This window comes from Antedon mediterranea, chromosome 8 (genome assembly GCF_964355755.1).
Source record: "Antedon mediterranea chromosome 8, ecAntMedi1.1, whole genome shotgun sequence".
Taxonomy (NCBI): Eukaryota; Metazoa; Echinodermata; class Crinoidea; order Comatulida; family Antedonidae; genus Antedon; species Antedon mediterranea.
This window is the reverse complement of record NC_092677.1, coordinates 5921319-5942732: the sequence shown is the minus strand read 5'-3', so window position 1 is coordinate 5942732 and position 21414 is coordinate 5921319. Positions and strand designations below refer to the sequence as shown.

At 32.6% G+C, this 21414-nt stretch overlaps 1 protein-coding gene across 2 annotated transcripts; it reads left to right on the top strand.

The window, feature by feature from the left end:
* Positions 1 to 165: 165 nt before the first annotated feature.
* LOC140057151 (neural cell adhesion molecule 1-like) lies at positions 166 to 20114 on the top strand. 2 transcript variants are annotated; one of them, XM_072102704.1, is made up of 9 exons: positions 166 to 469; positions 1040 to 1199; positions 1832 to 1965; positions 10234 to 10379; positions 11402 to 11606; positions 12456 to 12491; positions 13292 to 13363; positions 17854 to 17937; positions 19594 to 20114. In XM_072102704.1, the coding sequence occupies exons 1-9, from the start codon at positions 253 to 255 to the stop codon at positions 19710 to 19712; spliced, it is 1173 nt and encodes a 390-aa protein (XP_071958805.1). In that variant the 5' UTR covers positions 166 to 252; the 3' UTR covers positions 19713 to 20114. The 2 variants fall into 2 exon arrangements, with proteins under 2 accessions (XP_071958805.1, XP_071958806.1); XM_072102705.1 differs by lacking the exon at positions 12456 to 12491.
* Positions 20115 to 21414: the final 1300 nt, after the last annotated feature.

Below are 21414 nucleotides of genomic sequence, written 5' to 3'. Positions count from 1 at the left end.
TGATATATATGAAACTATTCCAGTAATTAGTGTGGTGCATAAAATTAAGCATTAAAAAAAAATTCCATTCCATCAAAATGCGCACACCCGATGCCAAATCCAGCCTACGTCTTATTCGACACAATATAAGTGTTGTTTTTTTTGTTTTCTCTAGAAGAACCAACTGTTACTAATAGTAATATAGAACCGTATTCTGAAAAGCATTTACATTCCAGTAAGACAAATGTTAGATTATTTACGCGCAATACGCAGATGATATTGTCTTGTTGGGCGGATGGTATACCAACACCTTTTGTGACGTGGTTTCGGGCAGACAATCGTCAAATTCAAGGTCAACTTGTGCCAGATGAATGCGTTGCAACGATAGTAATCGCAAACATAACATTACAACATGCCGGCAAATATATATGTTATGCGAATAATTCTTTGGGACACTCAACACAGAAAGAGATCGAAGTTATTGTTCAATGTAAGTCAATCAATTGTTGATATCTTGAATACAAACCGGTAGAAACTGTTTTGTTTGCCGTGATTCCAAAATGCTGAATAAGAATGTTTGGGCTAGCATAATTATCATTGTTTTGCAAGGCAGTTAATTATGACATGTTTTAGTGAAAAACAATGGCCTTGTTTATCAACTCGTTTTTTTTATTTTGGAATGGGCTTCTTCTAAGATTTAAGATAACAGAATTGTTGCTATTTTAAAAACAAACATAAAGTCATTGAGATGATCATTCTGATACCTCTGAAACTAGACACTATTATATAACGAAAATTAGTCTTGGTTTTACGTTGATTTTCTTCACATTCCCATATTGACGCATAGATTGACGTAGTTCATTATCAATTTATCTCTTTTCGTAAAGAGAGTAGGCCTAAGATTGCACTATCAAATCCGTACAAATTACTTGTCCTTTTTTAAGATAACATCAGGTAAATTTCAGGTACCAAAATAGTGAATCTCTTCCATTTTGATAGCGATTGAATATCCTACTTTTTCCAGAAAACCACAAAACTTTCATTTATCTTCATTTTCTAGTCAGGCCTACAGCGGTTGCCGTAAAACCAGTGTTGAGGTACAGTTTGGATGACGAATTTGTTACTCTTGCCTGTAAGATCAACGCAATACCGAATGCCACTCTTAAATGGTTTAAAGACGGTTCTGAGTTAGATACAACGAAGGATAAACACCAATTAAGGTAAAAATACACTAATACATCAAAACAGTAGGTATATTTGCCACGGAAATGGTAAAGTATATTTCATAAACTATATTTTAATTGATCCATTCTTCCTCATTAATTTGATGCCATCCAAAAACCAGAGTGTAAACAACAACAATGTATATATGTGAGAAGAAGAGTAATTGGCTAGATGTTGCCGCCCTACTCTGGCGTAAATGCTTCAAACTAGATACATAATATGTATTTAAATGTTATTATTGAGAACATAAATGGGCAAGTCTTCCAGATCAGTAGACTGGCGTTCATACCTCTTGTGTGTATACTAAGAATAACATTTCAAATATGGTTTCAATATTATATAAATAAAATTCGCAACTACAGTAGTAACTTAATATAGAAAATGAATTGATTACAAACACATTATCGTTTCCATGCCAATACAGAGTAGAAATCTATGCTTTTTTTATTTCACAGAGCAACTGACTAAAACGTTAATGGCATATACATAAAACAATGTCAGTTTACGAGAACATTCTTTACTAGAGAAACGCATAAAACATTCATCTGGTTACCGTACATGTGGTCTATGTGCGCTGGATAATTATTAATAAACCGACTTTATTCCCTTAGTGATTATTATTCTGCAGGTTTCCGCTATACTGTCCCGATGATGGACTCATGAAATTTGTCCTGTTAACGGTTAAACCAAGAGATTATGGGAATTACACATGCATGGCAACAAATCCACTTGGGAATGGCAGATCGTCAATTTTACTTTCAGGTAAGAGAAAACATAAACTATTTGCAGTAAACAATGTTTATATTATTTGAGGTTTATCAATGGCGTATCACGGTGCTAACGTCACACCGTGATACTCTATAGTTAAACAGAACAATAAGAACATTGCGTGTTGAACGAAGCAGACGTTCTGTGGATTGTGTTCTTGACTAACCTGAAATTTCGACCATCGTCTTATTTTCAATTATCTGTATGTATTTTGTTAATTCATGTAGGTATTATCATTTGTCATCAATATTAGAGTATCTTGTTTAAATACTTAGATATTTGTTATTAATTTATGAGATTCCCCAGGGTATATTTAAATGGTGTTGTTTCAATTATATTTTACTTAAATTACTTAATGTAAACAAAGTAGGCCTAAATTGCTTGAGTAATCTACCGCAATCAATACGAACTTCAAAATTCCATCTAGAGATATTTAATGATATTTACACGGTGTCATAATTATATGGATGTACAAAATGAAGTAATGATTTCATAATCGATGGAAATAAATATTTTAGGAGGTTGTGACCTTAAAACCGTGTGATCTAACATTATCAATTCATGAGATTTACTGCATTAAGCCAACAGAACTAGAAATAACTACAATTATGTATCTGTCTTTTTTTAATTCATTTCTGTTCAAGTTCACTGCAGTTCATTTAAAACAAATCCTCATATCTTGACGAAGTTTTCTCAGAATATTTCTTGATAAACATGTTTTAGTTTTTGGTATAGTATAGTACTGTAAAAAAGTCGTGATATGAATCTGTGTACATCACAATTCTTGTGATTTGATTTCAGAAAATAACTTATATTATTAATGTAACACAACGACAACGACTTATTGATTCAACCAACCCCCAGAACACATTTAATTCCCCCGATTCTCGACTTTATCTGAATTTCTCCAGACCATAGACATGAGCATCACAGTGTTTCACATGTATCACCTAGTATCATAGACATGGTGACCATAACCCTTACATAAAATAATCACCACATGTTTGGATTACCAAATTACTACGATACTCAGCAAATATTGTATGTGAGAACACATCACTGTAATCAGGTATTCATAGCATTAGTTGATGAAAATAAAAGTAAACAACTCCCTATTCATAAGAAAAAGAGAAAAGAAAAAGAGAAAAAAAAGAAAATTTGAAACATCGTTTAACAATAATTCCAAAAACCATACCATACAAACCTTTAAAATGTATTGTCCCCTGAAAAATAATTCTTTAAGCATTTTTTGTTGAATATTTCATTTTAATGTAACATAATAGTTATCCACTTTGACCAAAACTTGGATCGAAAAAAATGTATTTACCTGAAAAAATGTAATTTAGAGCAAAAAGATTTTTGGTTGAATTAAACCATTTATTTTGTCATTTTACAAGTTAAAACATTTTTTTTTCATTTTTTTTCTATGGAAGTGATTAACTTCATTAAAACTTCAAAATAACATATTCCAAGTCTGATTTAATTAATCTTAATTGTTTATGTTTTTGGGGGACAATACATCTTTAACAAAAACAAGACCGTATAAAAACAAGACCGTATAAAAACATTAACCGTGTTCTTGTCTTCAATTTACTTATTATTATTATTAATTTTATGAAGAGTTAGCAAAGAAGATTAACTGCTACAGAATTTAACCAGGAACATAAATAAAATAGTAAGATAGTCTTACAAATAGAATCTTTAACTGGATTTTAACATTCTGTCCTCTGTTTTTTGAAATAAAAAAACATGAATTCCCTATAGAAATAGTTTATATTAATTTTGTAGAAAGAGGTCGGTTGCAAATCATTGAACCTTTATATCTGTACATGATTACGTTGAACATGACTTTTTTGTTTCTATTTTAAGATCTTGTAAAGAAATTCAGATACATAATATAAACTTTCATTTTAAACATCAAGTTCCACGAAATGATATATTATTGATTTTAATGAAAAGGGAAAACACTCTAACCACTATGCAAATTATATTAAATATATTGATGTTAATCAGTATACTACTGAGGCTTTGATCGTTGTTCAAGTCCGATTGGGTACGGTAACCGTTTGTTTGCCCTTGCCGTGGTACAAAATGCGTGCGCATGCGCAACACAATTTCAAATTAATACGATTTTCTTTCGCGAATTAAACATATGTGTTAACTTATTAAAACTCTAGCTCTAAAACGTGAACACTACCTTTTATAAAAGAGAGTCATTTCAATACTATTATTTTTTTAAGTAAAAATAATTTAGAACTATACAAACTGCACTTTAAATCGGAAACTCTCACTTAAGTCATGATGGTAAGGCCTTGAGCGTGAGAGGTGTACTATAAACGGAATCCTTTCTGTAAATGACATTCTATTTTAAGCGTCAATAAAATGAAAATGTGCAGAGTTTAACACCCCTGATCATTGAAACGCATGAGTTAGAAATTCAATCATTAACGTATTCATATGATATTCATTTCACTCTGACAGTAGCTATTACTTATCCTTTTATCGATTCAGCGAAAGCTGATGTACTTTAAGAGAATTTTATCAACGACCAATCCTATCCGTTTTAATACTTATTTCTAATAACAAAACCCATAATTGCAGTAATGATTACACGATAAAGCTATATAAAAATAAATTAGCTTTGATTCTTAGTGGCGATTATTTCCACACTTTGATACGCTCTAAGGAAGGTAGTATAAAAACAACGATTAAGATATAATTGCTCGTATAATCCCAAACAGTTCTTCATAGTATTATTAATATTATTATGCCGTCTTCCTTGACGGTAAAGATGAGAGAAAACGCTTTTGTTATATACATGTCACACATACAGAATGAACAATCGGTTGTTCTAATTTTTGATGCTTTAAAAAGAAATACCAAAATATTTAAATGTATCGTTTCTCTTTACGATGTTAAGGCAATTTATCACAATTATTGAAAATTAGAATACTGTAATGTAACCTATCTATCTTTATATCTGTCTATTTAAATCGGCATAGCGCATTACATAATTCAAAACATTGATCTCAATGAATATTTACACTTTACTGGGAAGCAATCCTTAACTCTATAATGTAAAAACGATCATCATAGGGTACGATGCAGCAAAGAAAGTGTTTGACCACACTACTACGGCCTACTGATTTACATTGAACCACTGGTGCAGTTCTGGAAAATACTTCTTTGACGGCATGAGTTAAGTTCCGTTAGAGTTGATACAATTCCTAATTAATATATTCATAACAATAAATCCAGCACCGATGAGTGTGTAATCTCAACTAAAATAACCATACACACGGGACGTACATACGAGGTTAATTTAACTTGAACAAGACCAACAGCCAGAAGTCGCGTGCTAAAACGCATAGTGATACCGGACCGACAGACAGACCGACAGACCGACCGACCGACCGACATAGTGAACTATAGAGTCGCGTCCACGCGACTAAAAACAATAATTGTATGCGACACACCGTACTAAACTAAACTAATAATAAAATGTACACAAAAAGTATACTGTACTACCTAACGTTTCATTTGAAAGACGTTGAGACATTTAGAGTACAGTAGATGATATTTTGACACAAAACAATACATTAGAACACTAAGATTGTCGACCAAAAACGAAATGTTCCACAGATATACTATCTGTGATGAATTCTTTTTCTTTCAGAGAAGACAACATTTCTTTTTAACGATCGATAGAATTGAAATGAACACTATCATATCAAAGGCCTTTCAAACCAATTATCTGTACTAAAATGGATGGTCCTTTTAGAGTGAGATCACGTGTTGTGACATTACATAGATGTCGCCCTAAACAACAATGTTACTTTAATTTGAGCTTTAAGCAAATTGACTTGTCATTAGGATTTCACATATAACTTCTGGTCTTATCTTATGTCCATAAATACGTATATACGAACCGAGAAGTACTATTAAAAAAAAACAGAATTATTTGCTGTTGATGGCAGTTGTTGTTTCGCCATTCGTCAGCCCGCGTCGGATGACTGTGCTGTCGCTAAGATCAGTTTATAACATTGGGAGTTCAAGAGATCCATGTGGCTGTTCTACTGAACGTTAGCTGCATCGATAAAATGTGCTGTACATGTTCTGTCGTATGTCAAGCCCGTTTCGGATGACATGTGCTCTTCTGTCGCACGTCAGGCCCGTTCCGGATGACATGCGCTGTTCTGTCGCACGTCAGGCCCGTTCCGGATAACATATGCTGTTTTACCAGCGGCGTTTGACCGTACGTCGGCTCGCGCCGCAAAACGGCATTTTCTGTTCGGCCGTACGTCGGCTCACGCCGAACGGCAGTACTGTTCGGCCATACGTTCTATACGTCGGCCCTAACCGATTCTTACACTTATACAGTAGCCATACAGTTACCACGTGAACATTAAATAGAGAATAGATAAGAATTAATGTTTTAATTTGACATTCTTGGAAGTTAACGACAGAATACTAATTTGATATAATTAATTTTGCTTCAAAGTAACGATTTCGTGCGTTAATTTTGCAGGGGTAATTGATAGACTCTGTCAATAACGTCTGGGCAATTCTTTCTTGAACATTGATGCAAGAGACCGTTTTAAATCAGAAGGGTTTTGTTGAACATAATAATCGACAGCGTAATTTGATTTGGCACAATTTGTATATTTTTGCCGTTACTGTGGATTTTACACTGAAATATATCATATTTCTGATGGATTTGATTTATTATTCAGATGATAATAATTTATGAATGACTAGAGTCCTAGACTTCTATATAATGTGATTATTTTCTTAAATAGATGTGGTCGTATCATTGCTATCAGTGAATTGATAACTTCGTATCATGCGCCGTCCGGTTTTACTGTAGTTATAATTATTCACGGTAAAATGTATAATTATTGGTTCTATTACACGGCAGGTTTGCGATGTTGTGCAACGCCAGGCTGCCGAGTGTTGCGCGTTCGATAACTTGTAGTTTCACTATTGAATCTCGCTGCTTTTTTTAGTAATGCTATCAATCGTTTAAGTAAATAATATTCTCCGATTTAACTCATTCATTATTAACTATATGATATCATTGCTTCCAATTCAAGATCAGCATTTTTTCAATATCTAAAATAAATCCTAAACACGAGGGAATATGTTGTATATTTTGCTGACTACGTCACATGTTGCACGAGCTGGGTAACGAAATATCAGTGAGGAAGAAACGGACAACAAGTTAAAGCGATATAAATATGCCTGTTTTGCCAACCATTTTCAGAATAGAAAGTATAATTATCTTATGAAAATATATATGTATTTCATAAAATAAATTTAATTGACACTTTTGTATTTCTTAAGTAGAATATATAAATTGGATTTGTCATATTGTATTGCTATTAAGTTGTAAATATTATTCAAATATATATCTAATTTTTAAACTTAATACATATTGGATGCACAAGATGAGAGTAATGAGGAGAGTGTGAACGATTAAGTATTCAGTAATCGAAGAATAAAGTATAATTGCATATTATCGCTATAATGAATCAATAACTATATATCGTTGGTTAAAAAACGAATGATTCATATGATTTGGTTTGTTTTACGTAATTTAGATTACAGTGTTGATGGTTCTTTGATTGATGATTGACCAACCAAAGGCGATGTATTATTCGCTTCTGCTTAAGCCTACATTCTTGTTTTGCATCTTATTGAGAACCAGGCTTAGGTATAATGGTAGTGCCTACGGTAGTCGGGGAAGTTTTTAGACGCTCACACGTTAAGGTTCGAAACTCTTCACAACAGCCACGATGAAGATAATGTGGAGATAATGATGAGGATGAGGATGAAGATAATTTGGTGATAGCGCAATGAAAAATGTGGTAGATGATGACAATGAAGATAAATGTGGAGATGGTGACGATGAAGATAATGTGGAGATAATGACGATGAAGATAAATGTGGCGATGATAACGATGAAGATAATGTGGAGATGATAACCATGAAGATAATCTGGAGATAATGACGATTAATATAATGTGGAGATAATAACGATGAAGATATTGTGGAGATGATGAAGATATTGTGGAGATGATGACGATGAAGATAATGTGGAGATGTAGATGAAGTTAATCTGGAGGTGATCACGATGAAGATAATGTGGAGCTATGACGATTAATAATGTGGAGAGATAATGACGATGAAGATGAATGTGGAGATGATGACGATAAAGATAAATGTTGAGATGATAACGATGAAGATTAATATAATCTGGAGATAATGACGATGAAGATAATGTGGAGATAACGAAGATAATATGGAGATGATGGCGATTGAGATAATGTGGAGATGATGGCGATGCAGATAATGTGGAGATGGTGACGATGAAGATTAAATGGAGATGATGATGATGATGACCACGATGATGCCGCCAATAATGTCAGAGAGGCGTCAATAATATAATTTATTGAAGATTATTTAAACTTAAATGCTCAAAGTAGTTTCTCTACTGCCTAAAAGGAAAACTAAACTAACCATAGATCCAAGACCACTTTCCGCATCATCATTATAGATCCTAATAACATAAGTTATTTCACTGATTAGCTGGAAACATTATTCCAAATGTGTATATAGATAACGACAGAGAAACCTTCAGATGTTTCTAAGTAATGTTAATGACATGAGCCACGTACACATTTAATTGAATTGCACCGACATGAAATAGTTCAGATAAAATTACTCATTATCTAACTTGTTTGCTGCAATTAAACTCTACGATATAACTCCCGAATCAAATAACCCACTATTAGAGGTTTACAGTAAAATATTTCAACAAAATGTTTACCATGCGAAATGGGTATAAATAATTTCATGTTTCAACAATTAAAGGAAATCGATTATTATCAACACATTCTAGTTCTGGAATTCCTAAGAAGGCAAAACACTTGGTGCCAAGTGCCATTCAAATCTTAAGTCAACATTTTAAATCTTATGTAAAATCTTAAGCATACCACAACAAACAAGGCCATTAACATGCTGCAGTCGCGTGCGCAAATTTTAGTTAGTGTTTACAGACCGACCGACCAAACGACACAGTTAGCTATAGAGTTGCGTTTGCACGTCAACGCGACTAAAAACAACGATGTTCTAAAATTAAGCATACGCGATGTGAAATATTTAAATTTGCTTAACTCAGTTTGCATTATCAAAATGTAGTATTATCTAAAGAATGAAATGCTTGCCAAAGGTTAAAGTTCAAAGTGTTACGTAAAGACGTGTTAAATGTACCACAACAATACACAAAGATGTTACCGAAATTTTAAACTTCCCTAAAGCAATATTTTAATTGAAATCTGCTCAACTATGTTGTAATAACAGATTATACACATGTTGATTTAGCTATGTCTGATCACATTAAGCAATTTTTTATTGCATTCTGGTCGTTTTTCTAAATTAGTTTAAAAGTTGAAGTGTCTGCAAACCTCATTTGTATTAATCCCAGCCTCTTAATTTATAGCGACTTGGAATGTGAAAAGTGAAATTCAGAATTAATTTGAATTAAATACGCACAAAAAAGTACTATAACGTCTCTTTTGCTTGTTGTTTTCGTTTAAGATGATTTAGACGAGCTTCCGTTAATGTATTTGGATGTAAGGCCGTTGGTTATGTGTACATATTTTCAGTGAACTCAGATACAATCCTAAAAACCTGCTTCTTTTTGGCTGTAATTGCTTAGGAAAGAAACCGACTTATTGGCTTGTGTTGGTTTGGATTTAATTATTGCAGTTTATCTGAAGGAGCTTTCGATTTGCGACGATTGATGACCTATAGGAACAAGTTAGGTCATTTCAATTCTTTGTGCGCATGCGTGATGAGATGATGTTTTATGTTCACGCGGGACTTGCGTACTGTGTTCTCTGGTTGGCTTCTTGGTGAACTAGTTTTTTTGTTTTCGGTTGCACTTTTTTTGTGGACTGTGTTTTTCTAATGCACTATTTCAGTTAGCTGCTTATTGCACTTTGGTTAATCATAATAATAATATCTGATTATCTATATATTTCGATTTAGGTATTAAATTACGCGTACGTTGTGTTGTTGGGAAGTCCGTATCAAGTTTTTGATTTATGGGATTTTGCTTCTCTTGATTTTCTGTACATTACATTTATTGAGAAAAGAAATATTAACGTTAATTTGATTTGATAATTGTACCTTGCACTACAGTATTCTTGTAGTCAGTGTATAATGAATATTATTTGTTTGTGTTTTGTATTTTTTTAGCAAGGCCAGTGGCACCAATCATTGTAAGTAGTCCTATTGGTACAATGATGCACGAATATATCTTAAAATGGCAAGTTAATTCAACGTTCCGGCTACCACCTGTCAAACAGTTTAAAATACAATATAAATTAGAGGCAGATTCTATAGTAAGTATACATTATATTTTATCAACATATTTGTATTTAAATTACATTTTACTTTAGGCCTACTTTTCATTGTTGGTATACAGGAAAATAACAAGCAAGCAGCTGTAATTTTTTTTACAAAATAATTTATTTAATTCGGTGGTGGTACACTAACTTTCTTATTAAATTGGTTCTTTACTCGTCAACATTTTGAAATTTTACGCAATAATTTATAAAATGTTATTTATAAAACGTTATTCTTCATCAGATGTACTGTAAGAGAGTACCAATTCAGATTTTAAACTTTTTAAAGTGAAAACATTACATTTTTATTTTGATACAGAGTACAAGTAGATGTAGTATAAAGTAGCATTGCCAAAATTAACAATATTGCCAGAGGCAGCGGTGATATAAATCACTTTTTTTTCTGATTAGTGAAATCTGTCTTAAATGTTAGTCAAAAGATTGTTTCGTGTTTGCAATTATTTTGAAATATCACAGTGTATTGTTATTCCTATTTTAACTAACGTATCTTTTATAGCTTATCAAACAGTATTTATGGAATGTATACAATTATGATGGCGATAGTTACAATCCGTTATGCATGATTAATTTATAGAATGACGTAATGCATAAACAGGCAAAGATTTGTATTCGTTATGTAACAAGCCAGATAGATCTGTTGTCAATAAATTACTAAGGAATTAGCTAACTGCCATTTCCAAGTGACTGGTGTGGGGTGTCCTTACGCTGGCTCCTTATATCACAATCGTATATCTGAAGTTTTTGTTGGTACAGTGTTTTCATGTTTTCATGTATAATTTGATAATCTTATTAATGAAATCCAAGAAATATTTGATTTGCTTAATGCATATTACCTAACTGCAAGGTTTCTCTTCATTAAGCAACTGATTTAATGAAACCAAATGAATAATAATTCGACATAATTAGAATGATGTGTTTGCTCATTTCATTAGCTTGTTTCATTTTTGTAAAATAAAGATGACTGTTTTCAACCATGACCGTAATGATTGTTTTTCCAGGGAAAGAATTTCAATGAATCGGAAACTGAATGGAAACATAATAATTATACTCCAAGAAAAGAGGATTCTCAGGAAAATGTTGTATTTAATACAACATTAGAAAATCTACGAAAAAATTCAACATATTTTGTGATTATGGAAGCAACGAATTCGGCAAAGCCTCCAGAAAGAGGAGAAGCTGCGTTTTTTCAGTTCAAAACGTCAGGTATTTACATAATTTAAGTTATAATTCAATTCAATATAGAATTAAGAATTCAAACAAATAGACCAGTATAGATGGATTGGATGTATGTATTAATAAACGAATGACGATGCTTGTCGCGGTAAATATAGGCCTACCAGTCAATAATTGGAGGGGTTTTTAAGACTATAACTTCAGATCTCGCCATAGTTATCACCCGGTTTAAGTAGCATCTTTCACACCTACTCCGATCCGGCTCTGGCAAATAAAATCGCATATCAATGCAGGAGACATTTGCCTTATAAGAGCTAAGCTTAGTAGTGTATCACTGACTTTGATACTATGAAAATGACTAGAAAACATGCATTCAAACTTTTATTGTTTAATAGAATTGAAAAGAGTTATCAAATTAAAGTATGATGAATGTCACATACCGAACAACCATAATCGTTCAGCCTACTTCATGCAACATGATAACCTGAACAATAATAGCAATTGTGTTTGATGTTAAGTATATATTTTACCTTTGGCTATTGTACAGTTAAATCATACTGCACAAAGAGATATGTAACGCCTCCGTAACAAATAATTTTGTGCCTTAATACACCCGATTTTCTGTGCTGTATCCCCGGGTATGTGGTACCTGTTTTTAAAAGTATGTTACACTGCCTCACATAATGTTTGTGAGTACCAAGAATTGGCAACATAATAATATAGATTGATAAATATTCTACTCAAATTTAAAATATGGAAGATTTTACAAACACAAATGTGTAAGTGTGTGTGTATCCGAACTCATTGTTTCTTTTTAACTGAAGTGTTTGTAGTACAATAATTAAAAAGTACTAATCTGTGCAATTATTATATTTCCAGCCGTGTTTATTACTCCAACAACAACAACAACAACACGTTAGTATCAACGTTGTAACAAAACACCCTAATGTGTTGCATAATAATCCCGAGTATAGCCATCCGTCATTACCTTAGTTGGTTTGTCACTGTCTTCCTGGCTCAGCTTTCGCTTTATGTATTAAGCTTTTAAGAAACACTGCTTTATTGTATGTTTATTCCCGTTGTCACCCATTCATCACATTCCTCCTACTTTTTACCTCCTACATTGTTCGCTAAATCCATCATTGTCTTTTGTTTTCATACAAATTTGGTACGAACATTACGGTAATGTAAATGAAAAATCGTTGTAAAATAATTTGTAATAAGCACACTAATGGTTAGATGTTCCGTTTATGTAAATGATTGATGAATTTAAACTTGAGTATCAATTAATCATCACGTATCAATTACCATATCTTAGTATTAACCAAAACAAACGTTCGTGACTTTATGTCTATCTTACTTTAAATCCTATTTCTAACACCGGCAAACTTTAAGCTCTGTCTACACTATCAAACAAAAAAGTGCGATTTGCCCAGACATGGTAGTGATTACATCATCATATCCATAATGAGCACATCAAATTTGATAGTGTAGTCAGAGCTTTAGTTTGAAAACTCTAAGTTCGACAAGTGACAAGTTTTCCAAGGTTTGCTCGTATGGACAAGCTGACAAAATCTTTGGCAAACTACAGAAAACAAGTTTGCGGAAGTCTACACTACCGTTACAGTAAATAAAAAATAAAACTAATGTTGTTTCATAATTGAAAGGGATTGTGTATTTTATAATATATATTTTGTATTTTTTTGTATTTGTAGCCAAACCAATAGAAGTCTCGTCAATTATTACGTCACAACAAGATACCACTTTTACAAAAACAACAGCATCAGGTAAAGTAGCTATACTTTTTATTATTATTGTGATATTTTATTGACAAAATCAAAACATTATATTTACTTTATTTGTCCCAACTGACAATGCAATTAACTAAACTTAATTTAACCTGGATAAATTAATTAATTAATTAAAAGTAAACGGTGAAGGAGTTTTATTCGTAACGTTATGGTCGGCTGTTGTTGTGGGAGCTGTTCTACACCTTGATTTTTCCTCACGCGGTATTGATTAGTTAGTTACATTCAACGGCCAGGTTTGCGATTAGGCCGGTAAAAAAGTGTATTGCTCTACGGCGAAATTTCAATCGGCCCCTTTCACTTGTTCTAGCCTTCTATATTATGTGTTGATTCAAATATGCGGTGTTCGCACTCGATTTAATGAATGAGAAATAATCGAAGAAAAATGAACTATGAAGTAACGAGTTTATAGTAAATATTACATTATTTTGATATAGATAATGTGCAACCTTTGAATGACCTCAAAAAACACTTAAGATCTAATAAGAGAATATACTAATAGTAGAGGGCGCCACATATGTCAACAAAAAATTAATGTGCATTTACATCATAATACTAATTTATTTTCCATTCGTGTTATTAGGAGAATCCTCAATACTAATTACAATATTGTTTATAATAGGTTTTACAACCAAACATTAAAACATACTCATTATTCACTTCTAAAGCGTGGTTCCCACTAGCGAGGCAACGTAACGCAATATCTACGCAAATGCCCTTCTAATAATTGTATTCGCCCCCGCCTGCGTGAAATCAAACCTGCGATGTTTGCAGCACTATTGCAGCGTCGGTTTCCACTTGTAATTACGCAATAAAACACTTTGCGTCGATACATCGCTGCGTTGCGTTCTAGTGGGAGCCACGCTTAAACTACAAACTGTACAAAGAGTTCAAAACACATAATGATACAATCGTCATATTATTAATTATAAAAACAAATACAAATAATAAAATGAATTATCCGTTTAAATTGGCTTATGTTTTCCGTAATGCATATGAAACACTACGCGATCATAAATCGTATATTTATTCAAAATTTATTATGCTTGTAAAATACAATTAAGGATTCTATCTTTCTCTGACGCTTTCGATGTCAAATCTTGGGAATTCAGAATAATTTAAATCCTGTATTTAGATTTATTTATAATTAATTCGTCTTAGACCTCCGACGTAGAATGTGTATGTATATTAGTGCTGCTTTGAACACTGGGAGTCTTCAGCAAAATAATATAATATGACTTGTCTTTATGACGCCATTTGTGATAATGTTAGTTTGTAAGCACGTTGTATAAATCGGGGGATTAAATACCATAAAAATAATACCATAAAAATAATACCAGTGACTTTATATAATTATAATTATTTTTAATTCTACGTTCAAAGCTAACTTTACACAATCTTGTATTATAACATTAGGTCTATCATACAGGATCTGGTGTACCAAGAATGGTAGGCCTATTAGACTGGTCGCAGAGGAATTTGAGGAGATATATCTGCTGATTCTGCTCAAAGCAGATCAGTCAAAGGCATATATATTGGATACTAGCGTGACGTGTAGGTTCGAGGAATACAATTCTCGAATTTTTGTACACTTTGCGGATTATTTTTAGTCGCATGCAAAGCCATTTTACAGTTAACTGTGTCGGTCGGTTGGTTGGTCGGTCGGTCGGTTGGTCGGTAAAGACTAACTTGAGCACGCGACTGCAGCCATTTATATGCCCTTGTTCAATAGAAAATGGTGTTTGCGTGTCACAAACTATATATACTGTGCACTCACCCTTATAATTAATTAGGTACTGTACACCTCGCACAGTTATTACACGCTCTTGGAAAATAACCAATAAAAGAATAACTAGGTTGGTATATTGGAAGAAAATTAATTAACCCCGATTCCTATTACTGAAGCTAAAACATACACTGTAATTTTAGAAATTTAATTTATCTAAATCATCTGTGTACGAAGTATGAGGTTTTGGACCGCTAGAGGCAAAATATTTCGTCTCACACGTACAAACGATGTTCTTACTCATGCTCATTCTGTCTTTAAGCTAAATTGAGATTATCAAAATTGAACTATTAAACTATTGGCATGTCATACTATCCTAAATTAGAATGTCACTTTGTTAATTTCAAATGATTGAAGACTGTCCTTTGGGCGTGTCATAGTTATGTTCAGTAAAATATTAGGGATGAATATTAGGGATGTATATTAAACATTGGACGGAATAAGTTAAATTCCAGAAAATTTGAATTTCATACATAATTTTAGTAATCTAACTGTAGGCCTACATACAGTAAACCAATTTGTCTTAGATTAAATAATCTTAATAAACTTGATGTTTTCATTCTGGTACAACTGAAGATGTACAAAATAAAGACAGCAGTCGGATCGATGAAATGATTTGAACAGTAAAACCTTTCCCTTGGTACACTAATGAATTTATATATATATATTTATATATATATATTTGAACAATACCATGAAAGCCCCAGTGGTCTAATGGTTAGGACATCTGCATATCAAGCAGGCGGTCCGAGTTCAAGTCTCGGTTGGGGCGACTTTTTCTCATTCTCACAGATTTCCTCATCTTTATCGTTTCAAATTAATTAATTAAATTTCAGTATATCACCGGGCGGTTTAGAATTAATGTTCATTGCCTAATTTGTTTATATTTATAAAAGTATTTCTTCGGAGATCCCGCCTCGTGAATAAAAATACTGAAAGATGAGGGCGTATCAATTTGATCTCTGGTGCGCGTGCGTACAACTGAGGACTAGTGCTGTTCCGCCGTACCACGCCGAGAATGTTAAAGAGTCGCTATCCAATCGAGTTTGAACAATACCATGAAAGCCCCAGTGGTCTAATGGTTAGGACATCTGCATATCAAGCAGGCGGTCCGAGTTCAAGTCTTGGTTGGGGCGACTTTTTCTCATTCTGACAGATTTCCTCATCTTTATCGTTTCAAATTAATTAATTAAATTTCAGTATATCACCGGGCGGTTTAGAATTAATGTTCATTGCCTAATTTGTTTATATATTTATATGTATATATAAATCCAAAGGCATATTACTGAAAAAAATGAAAATGCTGTGGGTATCAGTCGCTGGATCTCAATGGAGATACAAAAAAAAGCGAAATGCTAAATCAAAACGATAAAGTAAACAACCAGAAAAGTTAGCAGAGCTTTCGGGCAATACTAGCCATTCATCAGTGCAAGTGAGGGAATTTGGATAAAGTCATACATATTATATATATATATATATATATATGAAAAAGTTCAAGTTAGTTTATGCGATAGAGTAGGTCAACATCACAATCAGTACAATAATGCTTATCCAACCTATGGGTAACTTAAAATTGTAATCTTAAATATACACTCTGTTCTTATCCTATAAAGGCATAATTGTGATATTTTCCATTTCTTGCATAATACATCTTACTCCTTCACTATTTCGACATTGTTATGTCAACGCTAATATAAATGACATCATTTTATAATATAATTTGAAGTCTTGAGTTACATTAAGAAAGACAGAGCGTTATTAATGAGTTTCGCAAACAAGGTAATTCAAAGAGTTTGACATAACAAGAACGAACAGACATACTAACCAAACAGCGACCAATGATCTGATGTTAATTGAAACTCTAAGACTAAAATAAAAAGATACATTCATTCGTCGTTTCAATATAAATGGTTGTCTTAGTGAGTGCAGGGCTAAATACTTTTCATTCATTATTTTTTCATTCAATTATTTGGTCAAAAGCATTGTCAACATAATTTTTATTTTACTTCCCCGAAAGACAACACAAGTTTGTTTCTTCTCTCAACAAGAGTAGGTAAACCAGTCACAGACAATTCATGATCATAGCATAAATAGTTGTTACCTAGCATGATACGCAATGCTCTCTTTTGTACTTTTTCAACAGACTTGGACATGTCCTTGTGATAGCACCATGCCAAACAGGGGTAGCAAAAGACAACAAGGAAAAATACACATACAATGGAGTTACACAATTTAAAAACAATAAAAAGCAGAAAGCTTGAGTTAAAATATTGAAACATTGAAATCATAAAAGATTATAAAATAAAAAGGCTATAAAAATACATTAGAAATTGAGTGTATACAATATCATAGTAAAATACGTTTAAAAAGGTAAACAACTAAGCATATTAACATTTGATTATGTTTATTTTTTTTTAACTGCTAAAGACCCGTTGGTTTTTGATCACGCATGCCTGTTTTACTTTTACTAAGGATAGTAATCTTTAGAAAGCTGAGACTGAACACTTCATGGTGCTAACCGCAATTCTTCGGTCTGGACGCTGGCACGAACTTCCACTACTTTCTCCATTTTCCTAGTTTTTTTTTCAAATTTCTTTAAAACAAAGTCACCGTCCGTTAGAAAATACAATTTATTCTCATTCATAAACGATTTCATTTTATTTTATACATTATCTTTGTTTAGGTGCTGGAACTGCAAAAAGCATTTTAACGAGTTTCAGAAAAAATCAGAGAAAGGCATCAACGCTGCATGCTCCAACAAACCCAGGTAACTTTTTAAATTCATCATGACACATTAGTAGTCACAAGAGAGTTAATAGATATGGCCTTAAGGAATACAATAGTCTCAAAACCTAGCGAAATGCTATTTGGATTAATATTGGCGATCAATGGTCTTTAACAATGTATCGTCTGCTTATTTCAATTAGGAGCTTAATATGATAGCGATTATTCGAAAATTTCAATAATGATAAATAAATAATATATCTGCGATACTATATCATCTCGCTCAACTCATTTTATGACGGGAATATTGTTCGGGAATATTGAAGTCTGCCGAACGCATTCGCTGTCGATTTTAATTATTGTCTGCTTGATATTGTAATGGAAGAGTTGCAAAAAATCAACACGTTTAATATATGAAGCTGTCTCTTGTGTATTTGGATCTATCTAATTATTTTCTTATCGAATTATACTACCGTGCGTAGTCGTACGCCGCCTGTTAATGAAAATTAATGTGATTCTATCTATCCTAGCCGTAAGCATAACCAATTCATACGCACCGAATATTCCCCATTATATAAATATATATTTCATTTGTGACTAAAAACGTCTGGGGCTTCTGAACAGCAAGCTAGAAGTACCAGCTTAACATTTACGACATTATATACCGTACAGTACAAAAAGTTAAAATTCATAAAAACGAATTAAAAAAAGACAATGCATGATGTTGGGAATAAAAAATATATGCATAAAAAGTTATTAAGAAAATTGTATACCCAGCTATACATAGAATAAAGTTATGTCATTGTTTATTTATTTTCATTTTGTTTGATTTAGGTAACTTCCCTCCCATTTTCAACACATTTTTATAAATTCCATTAATCCACTGGGCCCATTCATAAATCATTTCATATTCTGCGGCATATATGAGTATTTGTAGGCTTAATACCATAAAGATCGTTTATAGTAATATTACATTATTACCAGGTCAAGATTAGAATTAGAAAAAGTATACGGCAACTACAATAATGATATTTGTAAAAATACCACCTTGTTTCGATTTAAAGTTGGCCTGGACTGTATTATTTTTTTATTTGAATGTGTGCTAAGACTTTCCAAATAGATCCACTTGTTGGTTTTATACTATAATCTCTTTGTTTATTGAGTTTTTCATAAAAATGGAATTCCTAAACCGTTTTGAAATCTCAAAGAACATTATTCAGTTCAGTTGATAACAATAACTTGGGCTTTCACTCTAGAAGATTTATCATAAGGCCGTGATGGCGCTAGTTATACTCCGTTATGCATGAGTAATTAATGAATTACGTAATGCATAAACGGGCATAAGAGAGTACGATTTGAATTCGTAGTCCAGTATTATTGTACAAGCCAGATATCTTGTAATACAGTATGAATAAATATAGAGGATTGACGTTGTTTTGTACAACATAAAAATAAATGCTAAACAATAAAAACAAATATTAAAAATAAAATTATTAACAAAATTAATGTTATTGTTTTGATGGCTAATAAGTAACGTTTCAAAAATTAAGTTATAGAAAGTTTTATATTTATAGGGAGGTCATTCAATTATTTTAAAGTCCGGCTATTAAAACAACATAACTGATATGTTAGTTAATTTAAGACAGCATTAGTTATAGAATAGTTTTGTTAATAAAAAATGTATTACAATTTTGTCTAGGCTTGGTACGAATGACATCAGCCGTGGCAGAAGCAACTTATAACGAAGCTAGGACCAACAGAGTGGCCTCTATATTGGTCATCATATGCGTTTTGATATGCAAATTTATAATGTTATGAGACAGCGAGTGATACCCATTGTACAGTCTTGTAAATAATTCATCAATTTCAATTAATTGAATATACCAATGAACATGTAGGCCTACTGTTAAATAGTATTTGATGCAAAGTGGTGATGATAATGTAATTATTAACAGTGTATGTTTTTATACTTTATGTAATTCTATACACTTAACACTGTAGATTAAACTATGATTGCAAAAGGCGAAAATGGTGAACCATATGACGTAACAAACAATTGGTGAGTTTAAATTTTAACAAACGGGATCTCCTAATATTTTTTATATAATAGAGTTTGAAAGTGTATGTAGAAACCTGTAAAAACCATAACATATAAACAATCTTTAACTTTACATTGAAAATAAACATTTCTCCTTCTGTGTATAATCAGAGAAGAGTGAATTGTGATTTCACTCTTCCCTGTTATAATCAATAAACATTTCTCCTTCTGTGTATAATCAGAGAAGAGTGAATTGTGATTTCACTCTTCCCTGTTATAATCAATAAACATTTCTCCTTCTGTGTATAATCAGAGAAGAGTGAATTGTGATTTCACTCTTCCCTGTTATAATCAATAAACATTTCTCCCTCTGTGTATAATCAGAGAAGAGTGAATTGTGATTTCACTCTTTCCTGTTATAATCATAAAAATAGCACCATCTACGGTGTATTTTAATTTTATACCAATACAATTTTAGACGTTAGATCACCATTTCCGTATTTTGTTGTATAATTGCTTTGATGTAAACAACAATTACTGATAATATACAGGTTATGAGACACAATACATAATTATAAGATTTGGCGCTACTTTGTCGATCTAGATTTCTCAAGTATCATAAGAATAGTGTATCATAACTTAATCTTTTTTTTTACTTTTTTATTTTTTTATTAAACCTTATTTATAGAGGGTATTCACAAACAGCGTATGCTCACAATCAAGGGGCCCTCTTGATGAGTGACAGTGGCTGTGTGTATATTAGTACACCGGGGTAAACCCCTACTCGTCTCGAAAGATGTACTATATTCTTTAAAGTGCACATGAGCCAGAAGTGTATACTGGACCTACGGTTTATAGTCCTTCTCCGAGAATCTGGTAACATAAATATGTAACTGATTCGACAGTTGGTTCATTGAGAAAACACTTTAAGATCACGTTATAAGCGTCATAATTTGAAGTAAGGTGGAAAACGTTTATGTATAAAGTAGGTTTTAGACGTTGTCAATTTAAATGGTTCACTCTAAATTGCCTTTGAATAATTGACAACTTTTCAATACGTCGATATAATTTACTCCTGCATTCCAATGGGTCAATCTACCATGTAGCACTGTGAGGCATAGAGGTAAAAATGAAGAAACCGTTCCTTGGACGCAAGAAAGCGAATTGACCAACAGTTCGAATAATTTATCAATTTTGATTGGTCAATCACGTCCAGGTAGGAACTAAGCTTAATTGGCGGAGTTCCGTTTTTTTTAAAGGTATGTTGCTTATTAGATTCTCTAAGACCACAGCTCTTGGGTCTCGAAACTATTTCTACCGAATGACGGAATCACAGTGATTCATTTTATGATGCGCCTATTATATAGCGCTATTTCATGAAGATCAGAGCGTTGTTGACTTGTCACACCTTTTCAACAACATTCTTCTCCCTAAGGGTCACATCGTGTCATCGGCAGCCAAGTACGGCACCAACGTCTATCC

Bases quoted from the DNA above. Each gene is read 5' to 3' on its own strand.
- LOC140057151 (XM_072102704.1), top strand. From the start codon at position 253: ATGATATTGTCTTGTTGGGCGGATGGTATACCAACACCTTTTGTGACG. The intron at 1,966-10,233 runs GTAAGAGAAAAC...GTATTTTTTTAG, and splicing joins ATCGTCAATTTTACTTTCAG to CAAGGCCAGTGGCACCAATC. The intron at 17,938-19,593 runs GTAACTTTTTAA...AATTTTGTCTAG, and splicing joins GCATGCTCCAACAAACCCAG to GCTTGGTACGAATGACATCA.